The sequence below is a fragment of the Larus michahellis genome, chromosome 2 (assembly GCF_964199755.1).
Source record: "Larus michahellis chromosome 2, bLarMic1.1, whole genome shotgun sequence".
Classification (NCBI taxonomy): Eukaryota; Metazoa; Chordata; class Aves; order Charadriiformes; family Laridae; genus Larus; species Larus michahellis.
Window position 1 is genome coordinate 147,618,308 of NC_133897.1, and position 14,542 is coordinate 147,632,849.

The window sequence follows — 14,542 nt, forward strand, 5'->3', positions numbered from 1 at the left end:
TCCTCTGTCTTACTCATCCTGGAATGTGCAATTTGCATGGACAGTGCCAGTTTTTGTATGTGTCCGTACTAGGCCTAACAGCAGGATTTCCCAAGTGAACATATGGCACATTTCCTAGTATCTCCATAAGGAGCAAAATCAGACCTACCATTGTGTTATCTGAGTTTTAAAAAATGTAATTTTTTTAACACTGAAGCTATTTCTAATAAACAAGTTATCTAGCATTTAACTTGCATAAATCTTCATTTTTTCCTTTCAAAGATTTAGAATTTAATTAAGCCATAACTGGTCAAAATAAGATAAAAATCTCAGCTTCCAAATATTCTATTTGTAAAATATATTCTTTCCAAACTAATAAGTATGCAGGTAAAATCTCATGTTTAACTTGCTTGTCACCTTTTAGAAAGTTTTAAAGCCATGTTGATCAGTGGATCATTATTATTTCTGTCACTCACTTAAACCATGATGAAACACAGGAAAATGGATTGTTTTGTCTCATCACAGAACTTCAGCACACCTAATTAAGGACAGTTGGCACTTTCCTGCTTAGGAAGTCCAATGCTCATCTGGAATCTCCCATCAAGACTTGGCCTTTGGGCAGATGTAGTCTATACTCCTTGGCTTTCTTGGGAATCTATAAATGTCAAGGTCAATTTTGTCTTTCATTAAAAAATAGACATTTCCTTGCCTCCTTTTCGCCCTCCCTGTGCTGATGACATTATTTCTGAGAATTTTCAGAGATGGGAATATGCAGATTCCTATAAAGGTGCAAAATGTAAACTGACAGCTTATCTTTGTATTTTATCCTGAATTCCTTAATGTAAGTAGATTAATCAGAGCATCGTCTTAACCGTTTGGAGTGTTGTGGTACTTGCTGGGTGAGTTCATGACTGAGGAACAGTGCACAGACTGCTTCCACTGGCACTAGAGCAGTTCCAATATTTGGAAACGCGCTAGAGGCATAGGGCTGAACTGCGCTTTTGGGCCTTGATCCAAAGACTGTTGGCATGCAATGTTATCCCTGATTTCACTGGAATTAGGCTACTAAACAGTTGCTGCTACAGGGAATGGTAGCTCAACAGACTTTGGAACAGTAAAGTTCTAGTACCCTAAACACAGCAAGTAAGAGAATGGTTTGGGGTTCACACATCTTATCTGGAGCACTGACATTATTCTTATCTGTAACCTGAACCAGATCACTCAAGCTTCATTTTCTGAAGTATTGAAAAGTATGGACACTGAAAAATGAGGGAGCTACATACAACAGAGAGAGGTGGTGCCATGAGCACCAGAATCAATACAGCCTATAATGGTGTCTCACGTTTGTCTGTCCTCTTTCCTCTGTGATGTGGTGGAGGATCACAACAACTTAAGCCCCTTTTTCTGTCACTTATGATAATTTTGTAAAACTTAAGATGATAATGATGTGGCTACTTACTGATCATATTCTGACTGTCTTTCTACTGCCAAAGCCAATGGGTAATGGCTCAGTTCTACCCACCCGTCCTCTATGCACACTGACTTGGGTCTTTCTCCTGTGATGATGCTGACTTTCACACAGCTTGCTGCAATTTAACTATTTTAATATTTATGCCCCTATGAAATTTACCCATCTCCTCAAGCATATTAATCATGGTGATAGGTGGAAATATGGACAGAAAAATGGATAAACAGACTGTCCAGGTTTCTGTGTCTTATATTCTTGGTTTAAATTTTGTGACTTAGGCTAAAGGGAGAGTATAGATTACTACTAAATGGTTAAATGGGAGGAAGATGAAGAAGGACATTGAAAAGACTTATATGAATATGGATAGAATGCCTGAAAAAGGGAAGTAAGGAAACAGGGAAATGTGGAAGATACTGAGATAAAAATGCAAGCAAGAAAAAGCAATATTTGATGGTTGAACATGAGGATGAATTTGCTTTCTTTTAAATTACTGTACTTTGTTAGTGGGTATTTTCTGTAACAACGTTTGGTCTCTTAGCTGGAATTTCAGTATCTTCCATCGTAGATCTGTGACCTGACTACCAGCGAATAAAATCAGTATCACTTTTCCATTTTCAATGAATGTTTAACTCAGTGAATTAAATAGTTCTTTCAATATTTAATTATTTTACGGGAGAGAGAACAGCCTCAACAGCAAAGACGAGCTCCCTTTGGAATAACCAAGAGGGTGTTGATGAGAACTTTGTGGGCACATTTGAGGAAGCCATAAGAGAAGCTTGGGACTCAGTTTTCCATGTTCCCAGACAGACTTCCTGTAATAAAAAGAAGTGTACATTTTGAGTGACTGCTCAGGCGCCAGCTCAAGGAGAGGACTCATTATTACAATTCTTGGGCAGAGCCTGATGCTTCGCTGCAGACCGGATTTAGGTACTGTTATTCTTTTGGGGTTGGGGCTTTAGCTGCATCCCTCTCTCTATTATTTCGTATCCTAGATATTCAGGATACTGGCTTCTGCAACTCCTATTCTTATATGATTAAATTTACAGCTGTAGATTTTGCCTTAGTTCTTGCTAAACTTCTCTTGCGAAGCTGAACCTTTGAGCACTGATGTGATGAATTACAAATGAACGTGTGCTTTAACGCAAAAGAAAGTCTGGTTGCATTTCACTTGCATTAGCAAAGTGAAATGTCCATCCTTGAATTTAGTTTAAGTTAGTCCTTTAAAATCGTGACCCACCTTGGAGCATCAGTTTGCTAATACGACCCCAAATGAGTGGTCTTATAAATGGTAGTAATATAACACCATCTGATGTGCAAGGCCACTCTTGTTAACGTACCTGTTCGAAAAGCATTTGTTCAGATTTGTTTTCATAATGAGAATAGTTAAACAGTCCAAATTTTTAATCCTAAATGCTTTGGTAAGGACATATTGGAGAGCAATGGTAGCTGCATTATGGGTATTTATGTGCTATTAATTACCCAATTTTATTTTGTGTCTAGATGAAAAAAATAGGGGTTTGACTTTCTGTACAATTAAAAAATCCCACTCTTACCCCCAAACTCCAAGTGACTCATCTCTACCATTTTCTTCTGTGATTCCATCAAATGATACTTAGGTAATATCCAGTAAATTAGAATGGAATTGAGTCCAAAATTGTACTTGATAGTATCTTTTATCACAGAACAACCTTTGCCTTATGAGCTGTAATGTATCGCTTTAATGAGGTTGCATGACTTTACCTTGTTTAAGGTACAACTTTCTGTGAAATGTCTTTTCTGTGTGGCTGTAATAAAGAAGAGATACATGTAAGTAATGTTTGAGATAACATACTTGTACATATGTCAAATTTCTTTGTATAGTAAGTTTATCTTAAGAGCTTTCTGAATTCTGGAATCAAATTCAAAGAAGTTTAATCTTTTATTTAAAATAGAAATGTTTTATATAAATTGAAAAATAGGCATACATGCTTGGGAGCTTTCTAGAATAACTTTTCTTCCAAACTACTTGTAGCTGGAAGGTGTTTATTAAGATTCAAATTGGCTAGAGAAATAGGTATCTCTATGGATCTCAGTGCAGCCTGGTTTAATGGATTCCCAGACTTGTCTTTTCATTTTGAAATAGGCTGTCAGCCACATCAGGTAGTTGCTTAGACTATCTGATACATGTTTTTCCCATTCTGTGCAGTATCTTTAAAGTGTTCATGTCTATGAAATCTTTTATAAAATTGGTGTAGAAATGAAGTTTATTATTATTAAACCATAATTAGCAAGAGCATGTCTCTATATATGCAAGTATAAATACACGGAATCATGGAGTCACGGAATCTTCAGAGTTGGAAGGGACCTCTAGAGATGATTAGTCCAACTCCCCTGCTAGAGCAGGATTGCCTAGAGCACGTTACTCAGGGCTGCATCCAGGCGGGTCTTGAAAGTCTCCAGAGAAGGGGACTCCACAACCTCCCTGGGCAGCCTGTTCCAGTGCTCTGTCACCCTCACCATAAAGAAGTTTTTTCTCATATTTGATCGGATTTTCTCATATTTGATTACTATAATAAAAATTGCTACCAAAATTATTTGAATCGGGCCCTCAAATGTTAGGAAATGCCAGAATCACAGGTGTTTAAGTAGTACTTGGCTTACCTAGTGCACCTTGAAGTACACAGTTTTGAAAAAAGAAGCCTGTGCATATAGGACCTTTTTTTCTTCTAATATGGATATTGGATGGTGTAGAGTGAGTGACCTGAGAAGAGAAAAAGAGATCTCAAGTGTAAGGAAGTTAAATATCAAATAGGGAAAAAAAAATAATTAGTTTTTTTTCCAGAATTGTTACATGAGGTTTTTAATCTGGGAATGCTGAGGATATAATTTCCTAGATCTTAAAAATGACACGAAATCACTGTGCCCTTCGCCACAGGAAATTTTTTAAAATAAAAAATACTGATACATTTGAAGATCACTAACAGGATTGACATAAGGTAACTAGTACCTGTACTGTTTTACTCTCAAACAATATTGTGTACAGGAAATAAATTTTATGTGTGGCTCCACAGACTTCTTTTGATTGTCAGTTCCATTCTGGTTCTGAAAGGATGAGAATTTCAGTGGGCGCAGTGTACTCTGCGCATGCTCCTTCATTCCATTCCCCCCAGACCCTTCTTGCCAGGCCTCTTTGCTTCCTTGATTCTTCTCAGCCCAAGCTATCATATTTTGTAAAAGGTGGAAGTAACGAAGAAGCGGGCTTAGTAATAAGTCTACATTATAGGGTCAATACAATAATACAGGCCACATAGTAAATACGGGAAGGAATTGTTTATTGGCCAAAGGGTCTCTTGGAGAGCAATAGAAGGGTCAGGAAAGAAAGGCAGTTCTGTTTATTTTTCTGTAATGTTTGTTTTTTGAAATAAAAGAAAAAGTATTTCTAATCAACAGTAAGTTCCATCTTGATGAAAACTCCAGATGTCAAAAAAAAAATGTGTATTTGCACAACTACCCTGTCATTACAGTTGAATTTTCTGCTAGTAGCAACTATGGAGTATTTGCCTTTAAAAATATCCTTTTACTTTTATATTTTACATATTAAAGGTTTTACTTACGTGAATATCTTCATTCCTTACCCCAGAATAAAATGAAAAAATTAGAAGTTTTAAGTCTGTATTCCATTTTGTCAGTAATTTTAGAACAATTTTACAAAAAAAGAATTTATGTCATAACTTCCATTTTAAATATCTGAAAATGAAGACATAGAAAGGGGAATGTCAAATGTGCAGACGCTGGTTGCATTTTGGCTTTGATGACCATTCATAAGGCACACAAAAAAATGTTGATATAGTTGAAATGTATGGTACAATATTGATCTTGTACCTGCTGCATGGTTAACGTCTCTGAACTGTTAAGTGGTGCGTATGAGACTAATAATTATTTGAATAACTTGAATCATTTGTAACAAGGTGATTCCGTTTCTTGCAGCAGATACAAAAACGTTGTCTTTTTGATGGAATGAATGTAAAGGCAAATTGTCTTACATTACAAACATGAATTCTCTGTAATGTAGGCAAGGTGGTTACCAAGTATTAAGTTTTCATTTTATAATAGCAAAATAGCCATAAATGCTCATTAGCTCCTACTCCACAATCTCAACAATTACCAGATTTGCTGTATGTATAGCCTAGTACTTTTAACCATAAGTTGTAATACATTCCTCAAATAGAAATGTTTCCATAATGTGCTTTATGCTATAGGCCTAAAAACAGATATTGAAAACTATTTTGTGTAGTACTTTATAGGTTTTCACATGAGTTTTGGGAACAGTTTTATTAGCGGATATTTTCTTGATTGTTTTTTTGGAAATATTTAACATGGGTGTTAGTAAAGAGTATTCTATATCTTTTTTAGAGGCACCCGGAGATGAATTTGTTCCTATTTCTTTTTTTGTTTTAAAATCTGACTTGTAGCTGCTATCCTTCTGGCCAAAGAAGCCTGGATGGGTACTCCCTCCTGAGCACATCAATACAACACTTTAATTAGCTGGAAGGTTGCTTATTCCCATATCTTCTGGGATTAAAATCGCTTTCAGTGGAAGAGCTTTAATAATGGCCCTCATTTTATGTTGGTTTATTCGGAGATTTTGTAATTAGTGCTAAGATGTTAAAAGCTGTGGATAGAAAATGAGATATTCTAAGGAAAATCTATTTAATTGTTATTTTTCAATTTGACAATCATAGAATATATTGTGTAATGTTATGTAATGCTGTCCTCTGGCACACGCATTGAAAGAAAAGAGGAAAAATATGTTTTGTAGTCAGGGATACTTATTTTCCATACATTTAATGGTATTCACTGCGCATATTATGCTGCAGAATCTCACTGTGTTCCATTAGACGACTGATTCTGCTGCTTGCTCTTTGACTTCCTATACTGTATGTGTACTGGAGATGTAGGCTCCTAAGACAGTGGGTTTTCCTGGAAGTAGGCAGGTATGGAGCACCCAAAAAAGTGATTGATTTTGCTCGGTTCCATCATGGCTGATTCTGTGCAATAAACTTTTAAAAGATGCTGAAGACTTCTTATTGTGAAATGTGGTACATATATAATGCAGCCATGCCTTTTAGTGTTTGTTCAAGTTTGCGTGATAAATCATTGCCTTGGTGCTGTACGTGCAGTACCTAACAGAGTAGATACGTATAGAACTTATACTGTTTGTTTCTGTCATGAATTGATATTACATTTAAATGTTTGCACTGAAAAACCTGTTATCTCATGTAAGGTACGGTATAGCTTTTCAGATATGAGATGAAAGGTCTATTGTTACAGTCTCAGTGCTACATGTTGTTTACTATATGAAGAATATTTTTAGAGTGGTCTTTCTGTCCTGCAGAGCTGCCTTTACATTAAAAAGAAAAAAAAAAAAGACCTACATACATGGTCACTGTTGTTAGTCATTTTTACAGGGGAGGGAAGGAGGAGGGGAAGATGCAGAAATCCTCCTCCTCTTAGACAGTAGTAACAGTGTGAGGATGCCTTGTCCTCATTTTTTTTACTTCTGAGATTTTATTGCTGGCAGCCAGATGTGCTGAAACTCCTGACGACAGCATCTATTCACTGCGTGTTTTTAATAGGCTTGGAGAAATATGAGTAGAGTACATGAAAGCAGCTCAGCTTCACACTTCGTCTGGGAATGCCCAAAAAGCTTACTGCTGTTTAGAATTCTTGCTACAGTCAGGAGAAAGCCGCACGGGTACTAAATCTTCTACGACTGAATTAGAAGAATAATGACTGTACAATTAGCTATCAGCCCCTGCTCATTTAGGCACAGTTTTTACAGAGATCAGGAGAAATATGGAACTTGATTGGCATGTTTGCATTTGATGGTGTGTGCAAAATAGATGACTTTTAAGACAGGTGGTGAAGAAAAATAGAAGGGAAGGAAAGAGAGAAAATGCAATTTGAGACGCTGCGCCAGGTCTGCAATTCTGTTTTATCTCATTTTCATGGGGTTTTCTCATCCCCTCCAAATATTTTACAAAATGATCTTTTTGGACAAACGTTGAACAACACTAGGTGAGTAGAAATGAAACATTTTTGTCTTATCATTTCTGTGCTTATGCTGGTAGTAATCTATTTGCATGTTTTTCAGTGGGGTACTTTTATAATTGCACTCTTAGATTTTAATGTTTTTATGGTAGCAGAGAGTCTCTTCTGTTGGTGCTTTTATGTTTTATGTAAGGATTTAAATGAGAACTCAATCTGCAGAAATAAAGCCAGCAAAGATAGAATAAAATATTTAAGATGGTTATGTATCTTTCAAATACATTAGCTACCATTAGAAGCTAGCGTTATTAGCTGTAATCCTTAAAGCATATTAAATATTCATAAACAAATTTGTCTGAGAAAATGATTTCTATGTGGATGTGGCAGTGAAAGGATTAAATGCTCAAAGATCTGTCTGTTTAACCATACATAATTTGTTGGAAGATGTAAATTAGTAGTCCTGCATACCATTTGCAAAACAGGCAGAAAGCAGTTTCTTATTTTTAGAAGACTTAGATTCTGTGTGTGACGCTTTTCAATAATCTTTTTAAGTGGCCAAATTATAGCTGCTCAGTGGATGCTTTGCAGCAGGTCAGTCAGCTCTGTAGGCTGCCCTTTTATCAATAGCTATTGTTTTGTGGGAATTGGAAATGATAGGGAGAAGTTGTTGTTTATTGGTGTGAGGTGCTTATTAAATTGGTTTCTTAGGATTTTTTGGGGGTAAACTGAATTAATAATGGCTTATTTTTGTGACATTATTCAGTAAACATACTGTAATACTGATGTTTAGAACTTTTTCATACTGCTATTCAATATTAACAGTAAAAATGGTTAAGAATTTTATCCAAAAGAGTGTGAGTGCAGATCAGGGAGAAAAAGAATCCTGTAGTTTTTTATAAAGATAGTGCACTGATGGAAACATTCTGGAAAAAGGGTGGAAGTAGTATTGCGGAGACTATATCCAGCATTTTAATCTTCTTCTCTTTATGTCTGGGAGAAATCCCTTTTAAATGGGATATTATTTCTTAAATATAGTGATATTTGCACTTAATACTTCAGAAAACTATCATTTTATTTCCCAGAATGTTGTAAGGATTCTCTGCCTTACTGCTGGTGTTTCCATCATAAACATTTTAATATTTATTTAATGTTACTGTTTTCAAGTTTTGATATCTCGGTTATGAATTTCTAATTAGGCATGCAAAATGATGGAGGCAGCTTTAGTAATTATAATGACTTTAATGAGTTAAGATTTTTTTAGGTATATATGAGATATGTAGTCCGTGAGATTTTTCTTACGTCTCTTTGGTGTACTGTGAAATCTTTGAAGCTCTACAAAATGGAGCAATAATTTATGTATTATCAACTGTGATTGCAAAGCAGTGCATATTTCCAAGTGCACAGTTTCGGGCCTGCAGCAACCAACAAAGCCCTTAGCAACTGTTCTAATCAGCTACAAACCAAGTCCTGATTCTCTGGATCTGTTTTCGCAGATCAAAGTGCGTGCTTTTTGAGGATCAACGTGCATGCTTTTTGTTAATTTTTTTTACAGATACATGTGCATGGTGCTTTTAGGTGTGTATTTTGCTTGTAAGTCTCTGGCAAAAGCTGCATATGGTATCAGTTTCAAATCAAAAGACATCAGAGAATTATTTTATTGCATTTACTGTGCCTGAGACTTAGAATTATATTTGTTCTAGAAGACTGGCAAATAAGAAAGGACTGTAGGAAACCCGGCCTCCTAACTAGTATGGGATGTCTTATTTAAGATGAGAATTTTTCTATATTTACAAGGAGCGATGTTGTGCTTTTCTAGGTACCAATGCTTTTGACCTCAGGAAAACATTGTGCAATTTTCCAGCAATATGCAGCAGTAATTATGAGAGACTAAGTCATGCTTTTTGTGTCTTCTGAAGTTAAAGTTAGCTCAAAGTTATTTAAGGTTATTGAGTAAAAAGATTCTGTCTTCTGAATAAGTATCAGTATTTTAAATTTGATCTTGATAAATGGGTTTTGAAGAAGTTGTCTATTGAATAGTCACTAAAAAATCCTGCTGGCCTTTATTTTGTAGGCTAGTCCTTTTTGTTGTCTTACTGATTTAAAAAAAAATTTTATTTTTTTCTAATTAAATCAATATAGTGTATGTTTTAGGTAGATTTTTCACTTAAAGCTTTGCACAATTAATGCAACACACTTGCTAAAAACTAACTGTTCATGCATTAAGAGTTAATGTTTCAGAACTGTGGTAAGGGAAACAAAAATACCTCTAGCATGTACAAGATTCCGCTTTGATGAGGTATAATGTGGTCTGTCTCTTCAGACTTTGAAGTTAAATATTTTGTCAGACTAAAAAGAGATGATCTTTTTTCTTTTGAAGGTTTTTCTTTCTATTTTTAATTCTAAAAAGTAAAAGTCAGAGTCCAGAAAGGTAACAGCTGACATTAAGCACAGAACGATTAATTGCTGCTTACAAAAAGTCATGATGTGAAGAAAACAGGTTAATGCATACTAACAGTATAGTAGATCATGGAATATAAAACAGGAGGTCATAGGGAACCAGGTAGTATGCATATAACTGTTATTAAAAATACATTCTTATTAATTTTCACATGATCTGTTCTTGGAGTTATTCACTTCTGAAAGTTTAGATATGCTGTGATTTTGTTGCAGAAAAGACAGTTATCTCAGCCTCCACTTTCTGATATTATACCAGACATTAACAGGAACATATATCAAACTGTTTTTTGTAATTTCCCGTAGAAACCTTCCAGTAGTTGGGTTTTTATTTGCGTATTTTTTGCTTTGCAGTAGCTGATGTGAGAGGACCCAAATGGTATTAGGCTCCTCGTGTGTTAGGTTGATTTTACCTTTTAAAAGGGTTTAATTATCCTCTGCTAAGAGCTTCTGTTGGAGGAATATTGCAGTTTAGTTCTCTTTTGCCAGCTGCAGGGCAATTCTGCTCTAAGATGCTATTGTGGGCGTAAAAGAGATAGCTGGTTTACTGGGCCTTCCTCCTGGTCCTGCACGTCTCTCTCTGACATTACCAACTCCAACCAGTTGAAGTAGTAAGAGCTATGATTTTACCTCAAAATTGTTTCACCTACATTGGGGACTGTAGCGCTATTTCCTGCGTAATAGGCTACTTTCTATTGAAAAATAATTAAAATTACCGCATGTCAGGAAGTCACAAGAATTGTTCTGCATTCTTAGCATTTGGCAAATAGCTAGTTTGTGGAATAAATTCTTCATGTGTCTGGGAAAAGAAGGTATGGGGAAAAAAATCACGAGACCTTTTCTGAAAACATACTAAGTGCTTACTTACATCCAAATTCTGAAGCAGCGTTTAAAGAAGCTTCAGGTTTTTTTGCAGTCTAAAATTTTTCTGATGACTTTCATTGACATACTTTTCATTCAAATGACTAAAGACAATGAAATAAAGTTTTTAATTGTCTTTAAAAACATTTAGTTATCAGATAAGCTGGGTTTTCTGGTTGCCATTCTTCATTTAGAGTTTAGCGTACAAATACTGTGCTGTCAGATGCTCTATTTGTAACAGCATGCTTTGTGAAGTCACAGTTGCTTTGGGCAATATTCAGATTAACACATCACTGCATAATGGCGAGTATCCTTTGTGACTAAAATTGATACAAACTGTACAGAACAGTATCAGTCCAATTTTACCACTGCAGTATGTATTAACAGCTTTTCTCTGAGAATGCCAAGCAATGGATTTACCTAAACCTGGTTTCTCCCATGACACGTTGTTACCTCTTTGTTAAATCTGTGTGAAAGTGAATTTGTTGTCTAGGTTGGCCACACAGGGGCATAAGATAACTAATACATTCAGCCCCAAAATAGTACAAAGGTTGTTCACAAATTCTATGTACAGCAGAGATTTAGGAATGGTCCGTGTTTTGAAATTAGACACACTTGGTTTAAAAAAATAAACTGAATTTTCTGTCATTAAATTAAAACCCAATATTTTTAAAGATTCTTACGAGTTTTCACTTTTTCAATCCCTTCAATCCCATCTTTTACATAAATACATTGATTTTCAAAAGGTTACTAAAATACCTTTCAAGTCTTTTCATGAAACCAGATATTTACACAGAAAATATAACTTTAGCAGAAAAAATATGATTTATTTTCATTATTTAGTTTTCTGTTTTGTTTCCTAAATATATGTATGAGCTATTAACTAATGCTCCATTTTATAATGAAGCCATCACATGATGTCAAGAATTACTGGCACAGGCATTTGTTATTTGTCATGGTGCAAGTAATGATTACTTTGACATTGAAGGAAAGAGATCATTTTCTGTTCCTTGGGAAACAATTTTGTCAAGATTTTGCTGTAGAATCAATCTAAGGTTTTTTTCTGACTCTGTATCAGTTCAACAAATAAGAGGTTTGCTATAATTCTAAGAGTATGTTGCATTTTCAGCTATTATCAGTCTAAGAGCCAAGGATGAAAACACACTGATGGCATTAGAACTGAGAGTATATTGTCCATATTATGACATACAATAGTGAATAATACCTGAAGCTGTCTTTCCTCACTTTCAAAAACTAGCTTGTCTATAACTACCTTTAAAATTTTAGATTGTTGTGATTTTCACTTCTGCTCCCTTTTTACCTCCATACTAGATTCATATAATCCTGATTTAAATAATTTCTTGAAATTTGCAGCGGATGTGTTTTCTCAATTGGAAAATCATGCAGTGTTGGAAAAAAATCCAGACGATGTATTTTCTCCTTAATGAATTAAAGGCATAGCAAAGCTATTTCTTCCCCTGGCTCTTAACTCCTTGTGTCTTGCATCAGACACAATCAGAATTCCAAAACTAAGCCAACACCAGTCCTAGATGTCTATTTTTTACTTCAGAGAGGTTATCCATGTCAAATGACCCTCTGTCTTTTTTTTCTTCCTAAAATTAGAGACATAAGCCATATTCAGGTGAATCATGTGCATAATTCAGGTGAATTATGTGCATATACATATATATAAGCAACTGTAAACACACGGGGAAGACTGGCTGGGACAGCAAGTTGTATATAAAAGGCAAAGAAAGACTCTCACAGCTGTGCGTTTGGTGTTTTTTGCACCTTTGCCATGCGTCTCTCTCATAGAGCACTCTATGTCCTCCTTGAGCTGGAATAAGTATATCTAACACCATCCGTCCTTTGCCCCTTGATTTGCTGCTTTGGGAGAAAGTGGGACAAGTAGAATGAGTTTTTAGATCTTATCTTTCTGTTTCCCTTGGAGGAAGCAACTGAATGTACTAACTTGCCCCAAAGCTGTTTCTTTCTGAGAAGTTCTGTATTCCATCCTGTCTTGGCAGCTGTTGTTTTTTGGGTTTGTTTTTTAAATCCCTATTTCTAGGAAAACCATCCCTGTAACATCCTGTTAAAGATATTTTCAGAGAGAGAAAAGTTAAGATGTTTCCTTATAGAACCATTTCTCTTCCCATCTCTTCCAGCTCTGGAGAGAGATACCTTCTGTTACTTCCACCTCAGTTGCTACAGATTTAATAAGGTGACATATGCTTCCTCCATGAATCTCACAGAGCTGTGGATATTTGCAGCCATAACAGGTTTCTCTCTATTCTCATTGTGCATCAGCTGCTGTTATCTGATGACGGTAATAAAATCCTAGCTGGCATATGATTTTAACCTCCCACCAGGAAGAAAAAAGAGGATGGGTCAGAGATGGATAATTTATCTTAATTCAGATAGTACGTTAAATTGACAAATTTAAATAATCCTATATTTGGAAATGATTAAACATGCCTTAAAACTCAATTATTTTTTTTTTCCTCACCAGGGTGAGAGCAACAGAAATCTAAGCTATATTTGAGTAACCAAGTTCAACATTTTTGATCAGAACATATAAAAATAATCTCTTTCAATTCTTGAATAACTCAGATAATTCCTGTCATTCTTCAGAACATCCAGATAAGATATGGATATTACCTTCTTTTTCTGGAAGATGAAAAGGCAGAGGCCATGGTATTAAAAAGTGAATAGTGATTTTGCGTACTCAACTTGAAACATTTTAAAGAGATTTGTTCAATGACAAGAGCCCAGTAGTTTATGAAAACTGCATGTTCCAACATGGACATCCAGAAAGCAAAGTTGCTAGCCATGATGCTTGATTAGGTAATAGATACATTTGGAGATAGATTGAGCTGTGATGACTGAAACAATAACTAGCCCCAGCTATCTATTTTACCCTTCCTCAGGGCGCTGGCACTCTGGTAAAACTGGCATGAATACTATGCAAATCTGCTCCATACTGCCTCAGTTTGGAGTTTGGTAAATTGGTATGAGGCAAAGTCAATACACCAGACCGTTTCCTGTAGCTGGTCAGGCTGATATTCATAAATATTTCTGTTTTCCCAGATGTATGGTCAAAAACTCCTGGTGAGAGTCTTCACCAGTCCTGCTTTGCTCAGTACCGAGTATGTAAAAAAATGGTTAACAGCACTCGTGTAGTCCCTTACCTTGCTTTCACTCCTTTTTTTACCCTTTTAGCTCTTTTACTTTTGGGTCAGTAAGTTAAATCATACTCATGTTTATGGCACAACGTGCCTACTAATGGCACAATTCATTTGCCAGGTCAGTAACAGTAATTATAATACCTTGTAGAAACACGGGGCTTCAAAAAACAAACCCTTCCTTATCAGAACTAAGATATGGCTTTGCGTTCCTTGATAGAGAAGTTTTGCCAGGTGTTTCTCCCACCATTACTGACTCACTGAAGCAATGGAATGGAGGAAGACCACTTCTGTTCGTGTGGGCCCTGCTGTTTCTTGATGTTTTTTTTTTTTCTCTTTTTTGATCTTTTTGGTACAGTGTGATTCTGCGTAGGAAGAGAATTAGAAGGGAAACCAAACCTATTTAAACATCTACTGTCACAATTTACAGGTGGACAGAATGCCACAAATAAAACTGGGAAGTTTGGCTGTGTAGGTCTGGATAAACTGGGGAGGATGGAAGAGAACAGTATTGCAGCTACAATGGTTCTTTCCTTTCAGGTGGGACAGGGCTGTCCTACCGGTTGCTAAC

At 35.8% G+C, this 14,542-nt stretch overlaps 1 protein-coding gene across 50 annotated transcripts in view; it reads left to right on the top strand.

The window, feature by feature from the left end:
* The window catches only part of RIMS2 (regulating synaptic membrane exocytosis 2), a 503,494-nt gene that overhangs the window by 159,513 nt on the left and 329,439 nt on the right, over positions 1-14,542 (top strand). For 9 of the 50 annotated variants that reach the window (XM_074577617.1, XM_074577632.1, XM_074577628.1 and 6 more), the window contains exon 1: positions 6,594-7,504. The exons of 33 other annotated variants lie outside the window; for them this stretch is intronic. In XM_074577617.1, coding sequence (XP_074433718.1) covers positions 7,383-7,504 — 122 coding nt within the window. In that variant the 5' untranslated portion in view covers positions 6,594-7,382. Of the gene's footprint in view, positions 1-6,593; positions 7,505-14,542 lie in introns of those variants that run through there. 8 more of the 50 variants (XM_074577615.1, XM_074577616.1, XM_074577640.1 and 5 more) reach the window with 1 other exon arrangement.